Genomic DNA, 6,972 nt, shown 5'->3' with positions numbered 1-6,972 from the left:
CAAACAAAAATTGGAATTCTGGAAAACGTGTATCTGTCCCTGTGAGTTGACAGCTTTCCAGCACCTAAAGAATTTTCTGATGATATAACAGTAATTATCAATAACTATAATGGATGCAAACAAAAGCATTTTAATTTCTAATTATCATTAAATATAACGAATGTAAACAAAAGCATTTTAGAGTTCAGTTTAGTGCTTCTCAACTGTAGCCTCATACTTGAACAATCTGTAAGTGAGGTGTTAGCAAATGTCACTTTTTGATATTGTATAATGAGATGGTTTAAACATTTGGAAAATCTGCATAGCTCAGTGAAAAAATATTTTCCAAGTGACCAATGAATGATGTTACAAAATCATGCAAGCATATAAAAAAGATCCATTCAAAATGCATGAGAAACCAGTGGATTTTTAATGTAACAGGATATTAACTTCATTGGTAAGGTTTCAGATCCTACAATGCAGCTGACCTTTAAGAAAGCACTTGATGCCTGGATGCAGTTGCTCAGTGACTGAGTGTAAACCTATGAACCGGGAGGTCAGGGTTCAATTCCCAGTCAGGGTACATGCCCAGATTGCAGGTTCAATCCCCAGTGTGGGGTGTGCAGGAGGCAGCCAATGAATGATTCTCCATCATCATTGATGTTTCTATCTATCTCCCTCCCCCTTCCTCTCTGAAATAAATAAAAATAGATTTAAAATATTTTTTAAAAGCCCTAGTTGGTTTGGTTCAATGGATAGAACGTCAGCCTGTGGACTGAAGGGTCCCAGGCTTGATTCTGGTCAAGGGCACGTGCCCGGGTTGCAGGCTCAATCTCCAGTAGAGGGTGTACAGGAGGCAGCCAATCAGTGATTCTCTCTAATCATTAATGTTTCTATCTCCCTCTCTCTCTCCCTCTCCCTTCCTCTCTGAAATCAATAAAAATATGTTTTCAAAAAAAGAAAGCACTTGGAGTTTGGTTCAGTGGACAGGATATCCACAAATATCTCAAAGGCTATTAAAATACTTCCTTTTCTAGCTGCATACTGTGTGAGGCTGGGTTTCTTCATATACTTCAACTGCATACTGCAACAGAATGCAGAAGCTGATAGGAGAATTCAACTACCTTTCATTAAGCTGGATATAAGAAAATTTGTAAAAAATTAAAATAGTGCCACTCTTCATTAAATGTTTTTGTTTTGGAAGATATTTTAATAAAGATAAGTTATTTATATTAACATGTCAATGGGGGAAAAAGGAGACATGTACTACTATTTGTAATACCTTAAACAAATTAATTTTTTAAAAAGTGACAGGTTTATTATTTTTAAATGAATTAATATTTTTAAATTGCTCAGTTTTAATTTCTAATTATCAATAAATATAATGGATGCAAACAAAAGCATTTTAATTTCTAATTATCAATAAACATAAGAATGTAAACAAAAGCATTTTAGAGTACTCAGTAGTTTTTAAGAGTATAGAAAGGGTGTTCAGACAAAAATGTTGGCAAGCCACTAGTTTAGTGCTTCTCAACTGTAGCCTCACACTTGAACCATCTGGAAAAATTTTAATAAAATAAAGTTTCCTGGGCCACACCCTAGACCAGTTAAGTCTGAATTTTTGAGGATGTGAGCCAGGCATCAGTCATTTTTAAAAGCTATTTACCAGGTGATTCTAGTATACAGCCAGGGTTGAGAACTATAGTAATTAACTTGGTTAAACCAGTTGGTGGATTAGAAGAAATTGCCTTTTCTTTAAGAAATGCACTCTTGCCTTTTATCTGAACCAATAGTGACTCCCTGACAACTAAGGGCAGTGTAAGGGAGCACCCATTTGCTCTTAGATGTGTTCTTCCTCAGGTTGTTAGAGGAGTGAAGGAAGGAACCAACATATTTGTAGAAAATATTATAGGTATACAGCCTACCATGAAGCCAACAAGCCATTTTTCTCTCTTTGCTGTACATTTCTTAGTCAAGTTTTTAAAAATTCTGTATGGAAAACATTGTCGGCTGGATTTCTAAGTGAGGAAGTATGTACTTTTATACTGATCTACTTAGAACTTATAGGAAATATTTTTTGGAAGAAGTGAATAAATTGAACTGTATTAAGTGGTTGCCATGAAACAAAATGTTGAATAGTTTAATGACCCTAAAGAAAATTACTTTTCTCTTGTTTTTTTCCACATGTGTACTTCACTGTGTGTGGGGTTTTTAGCAGTTTATCTCTTTAGGGTGGAGACACATCGGGATCTGTCGACCTGGACCAGGATACTCGTTCAGGGTTGCCATGCTGCTGCTGAGCTGATCAAGGAAGTCTCTCTAGGTATAGATCCTGGCATTTCACTTCTAATAGTAATTAAATGGAACTGTTGTCATACGTAAAGTACAAGTCATTATCATGTGTACCAGACTTTAAAATGTTCTGAAATATGGCAGCTTAAAGTGGTCATGATGGGAAGAAACCTCGTTTCTTTGTTTTAATAGCAAAGTTTTCCCAAGCCTTGTACATTGCTCTGAGCACATTCATAAAACCCTCTGTACAAGATGGCAGTTTTACTGTCCATCATTTTAATCTGTCTGATAACATAAAGACTCATTTACCAAGTACTAGATGCATTGACCCTCTAGTTAAGATTTGGAATATAAGATATAGATAGGTACCCTTAAAATAAGCTTATGGCTATAGAAAAATAATTTGGAATACAAGTTTCTTTTTAAAAGTTTGAAGATGTGTACCCAATACTTATTGAAATAAGCATCTGAAGGAATTAATTTTGGCGATCTCTTTCCATTCTTAAAGCGCCCTCTTGTGGCTAGTCTATATGATTAGGGGTGTGGTTTCATATGTATGCACAGTATTTGTGTATTATGCACTGTATATATGTACAGATATTTCCAGATTGCCTTTCATTTTAATAAGAACAGAGAATAGTCAAAATTAATATACAATTACAGTTTTTAATATAGTTTGAATTGCTTTAAATATCTTGGTTATAAGTTGGTTTACTTAATTTTGCTGCTTTTATCCGTGATTTTATTTTATAGACCTAGTTTTACAGAATTTATAAAAGAGGAAATGTTTCAAAAGCAGAAAGTCTTGTGATTTATCCTTCTTTCTGTTGCTTCTTGAAAGCGAGGGAGCCCATGGCTTAGAAGTGCAGGGGCACAGGGACAGTTTTTTATGTTGTCAGATAGTGCAGATCTTCATCTATTTAGGACGTCAATATTTTCCTCACAGCCACAGTGACGATCCAAGCAGTGACACCAGTGACTAGTAAGAACCCACCGTGGGTTTTGACCAAAGCCACCACATCCACACTGTCTTGCTCAGTGGTCTGTCTCCTGTCTGTTTTCTCTGTGAAGTGGTTGGTCACCACATTAAGGGCTGTGGGGCTCTAGTTTTCATCCTGACCCCAGACTGTGCTTTCTGGGATGGCCAGTCCTCATTCTGAAGGGCTGCGATGCTCTGTGTTCCTGTGCAGCGCCTGAGCAATCAGGCCGGCACACCCATCCTGGCATCTGGGGTCATCAGATCTTCTCAGAGGATCCGGAGAGATATGCTTCCCAAGCAAAGAGTTCAACTTGGATTTTTTAACATTATTTAGTTTCAAGTTGTTTCTTTGGTGTCTGGGAGCCAAACTTTATCTTCCAGGAAATAAAAAATCTATTTAGTCCCTGGCTCACAATTGTTTAAGTAGAGACGGCTTGAGGAGGAGAATAAAGACAGCTGGTTTCTTTTATTTTTAAATAGACAAAAGAAACATTTTTAGGTAGATTTTGAACTTTTTGTTCTCATTCACAGCCTTATTTAACCATTACCTTGGTAATACTTTCATTTTCACAATTCAGGTCAACTGATGTGCTATACCTGTTAATCACTTACTCTATAGAGGTCTGCCAGATATATTAAACTGGCTGAAGGGAAACTGCTTTGGTGAAAGTCAAAGTTTCTTTAAAACGTGTGTGTGTGTACATGCACATACTCATGTGTGCACACTTAGTCTGCTGTCTTAGTGTGTGTATACTTAGTGCACACATTTGCATATATGCACACATACAAACATAAAACAAGCATGTTCTTTAGATACATGTTACCACCTTCTGGTCCATTGATTCAGAAAGGTTCATTTAAAACCAGTTAACTGCCAGGCGTCCAAAAGGAAAACCATCCTCACACGCCACGATATTTTGAATTTAATTTAAAAAATCAATTTGCAATGAATATTATAAAAATAAATATATTACTCACAATTCGGGTGTTCTTGAATATTTTCAGCTGAAAAATTTTTAAAGTTTGTCAAGGCTGCCACTTAGGGGAAATTGTTTGTTCTTTTTATAGATGCACGTGGCGTGTGTGGAAGGTCCACCACTTACGTTTACAGGCGCTTATGGCATACAATGGGTAAAGCTATAATTGCGGCCCTAGCCAGTTTGGCTCAGTGGATAGAGCCTTGGCCTGTGGACCAAAGGGTCCCAGGTTCGATTCTGGTCAAAGGCACGAACCTTGGTTGCAGGCTCCTCAGGGCTCGTGCAGGAGACAACCAATTGATGTTTTTCTTACCCTCTCTCTTCCACTCTCTCTCAAAATCAATGGGGAAATATCCTTGAGTGAGGATTTAAAAACATATATATGTTAAAAATAAAATTATAATTGTGGCACTTTAATACCACATATTCAGATATTTGTGGCCTAAAGAAAGATAGTTGACAAAAAAAATCAATATTTAAGCTCTGTTTTCTTGTCTCATGTATTTTGGTTATCAATTATCCATTTAGAAAAATTCTAGTGACTACATACAAGAGTTGACTAATGAATGTAATACATGATCTTTATAATGTTCATTTCGTGTGTTTTATTTTTATTGATTTCAGAGAGGAAGGGAGAGGGGGAGAGAAATAGAAACAACAATGATGAGAGAGAATCATTGATCAATGCTCAACCCTGAGCTACACCAACCCGGCTGTTCATTTCGTTTTAAATCTTTATTAGATTATAGTTACAGTAGAATTGATCTGTGATCCTTCTGATATGCAATGACTTTTTTCTTTTAGCAAACATGAACTTCAAGATGACTAAGCAGAGAATACAATTAACTCCCTCAGATCCATAAAACCATTTCCATTAGTCACAGGGTTTGAAAGTATGAAAATACATATGAGTGTGGCTGTTTGTAGTTTAAGAAGTATGCTTTTAAAGGCTTAATTTTATTATATCAATTACCCAAGCTATTGAAGTTTTTAAATCGTGCAAGAAGTTTATGAAGATACTTTATATTTCTGTAGCTTTAGTAATATGGGCTAAGAAGTCATAGACATAGGTAGGAATTGCATTAATAAATATGCAGAAAATCCTAAGAGGAGAAAGAACGTCAGCATTTAAAAGTATATTGTTGCCTGGCCGGCATGGCTCAGTGGTTGAGAGTCAACCTATGAACCAGGAGGTCACTGTTCGGTTCCTGGTCAGGGCACATGCCTGCGTTGTGGGCTTGAGCCCCAGTGGGGGACATGCAGGAGACAGCCAATCAATGATTCTCACTCCTCATTATTAATCTATTAAGAGGTAATCCAGTCAGCATTTAAAAGTATATTGTTGCCTGGCCGGCATGGCTCAGTGGTTGAGAGTCAACCTATGAACCAGGAGGTCACTGTTCGGTTCCTGGTCAGGGCACATGCCTGCGTTGTGGGCTTGAGCCCCAGTGGGGGACATGCAGGAGACAGCCAATCAATGATTCTCTCTCCTCATTATTAATCTATTAAGAGGTAATCCGCACTATTAACTGGTGAATTAATCCGCATTATTAACTGGTTAAGAGTTAATCTGGGAATTTGTGGATACCGTCCCAATATAACTTTTCTTGTTTTGAGGCAAACCATTCAGAGACCCAATTTTCCACTTCTTCGTACGTTTTGAAGTGCTGCTCAGAAAGTACGTGTGCCATCGATTGGAACAAGTGGTCATCTGAAGGAGCAATACAACAAAATAGCATACATATTAACTCGCATATATATCAACATATGTATAACTCCATCTATTGAAAAAAAATCCGCATTATTAACCGGTATACCTAGTAAGTCATAAATGAGATACGTGTTAGATAACTCTAACACACAACCCTCTGAGGCAAATTTTATCAGCTCCATTTTCAAGATGAAGGAACTGGCGTTAGTGTGGCTGCAACTTGAATTGGGGACTTTCTGACTTCAAAACCAGTGCCTCAAGCCTCTGCACTTACGCCTCTAAATGACTCATTCTTACAGCCAAATCAAACTTCTAGAGGGCATGTACGTCATCAGTTTCTCTTAATTCATTAAATCAACAAATATTTATTGAGTATGTTATTAGTTACAAAGCTCTGCTTGGTAATGAGGGAAATAAAAATAAATAAACTTACCTCATGCCTTTGACCAAATAGCTATAAGTGAAGAACATAGTGTCATGTTCTTCTTTGTAACCCTGAGAATGATTAGCCTTTTGCTTATACGTGATGGACTGGCTTTCCCTATGCGTAGTAATGGAGAATGTTGCCTCAGTCCTCTGAGAGAGTCCTGAGCAGCCCAGCCAGGTTGAACCTGCGAAGCCCACTCCCTTCAGGGTTGTTCTGAACGCCCAGATGAGCCCACACGATCCTGCAGCTGGGAAAGGGTCTTGCTGGAAACATAGGCGCCCCAGAATCCTCCTCCCGTGTAACTGGCCCCAGAACAGCAGAGACAGGATTTGCAGGGTAGAATTTATTTGACATCAGGGTCTTTGTCCTTCATGATACCCTGGTAACCATTTAGAAAGACACATGATAGCCCTAGCTGGTTTGGCTCAGTGGATAGAGCGTTGGCCTGGGGACTGAAGGGTCCCGGGTTCGATTCTGGTTAAGGGCACCTGCCCGGGTTGCGGGCTCAGTCCCCATTGGGGGGCGTGCAGGAGGCATCCAATTAATGATTCTTTCTCATCATTGATGTTTCTCTTTCTCTCTCCCCCTCTCTGAAATCAACAAAAAT

At 38.1% G+C, this 6,972-nt stretch overlaps 1 protein-coding gene across 1 annotated transcript in view; it reads left to right on the top strand.

Moving 5' to 3' along the window:
* The window catches only part of SNTB2 (syntrophin beta 2), a 42,345-nt gene that overhangs the window by 29,080 nt on the left and 6,293 nt on the right, over nucleotides 1-6,972 (top strand). The window contains exon 6 of the mRNA XM_015561768.1: nucleotides 2,198-2,331. Coding sequence (XP_015417254.1) covers nucleotides 2,198-2,331 — 134 coding nt within the window. The remainder of the gene's footprint in view (nucleotides 1-2,197; nucleotides 2,332-6,972) is intronic.

This window comes from Myotis davidii, unplaced genomic scaffold (genome assembly GCF_000327345.1).
Source record: "Myotis davidii unplaced genomic scaffold, ASM32734v1 scaffold1437, whole genome shotgun sequence".
Classification (NCBI taxonomy): domain Eukaryota; kingdom Metazoa; phylum Chordata; class Mammalia; order Chiroptera; family Vespertilionidae; genus Myotis; species Myotis davidii.
The sequence above is the reverse complement of the archived record's forward strand: the minus strand, read 5'-3'. Positions and strand labels throughout refer to the sequence as shown.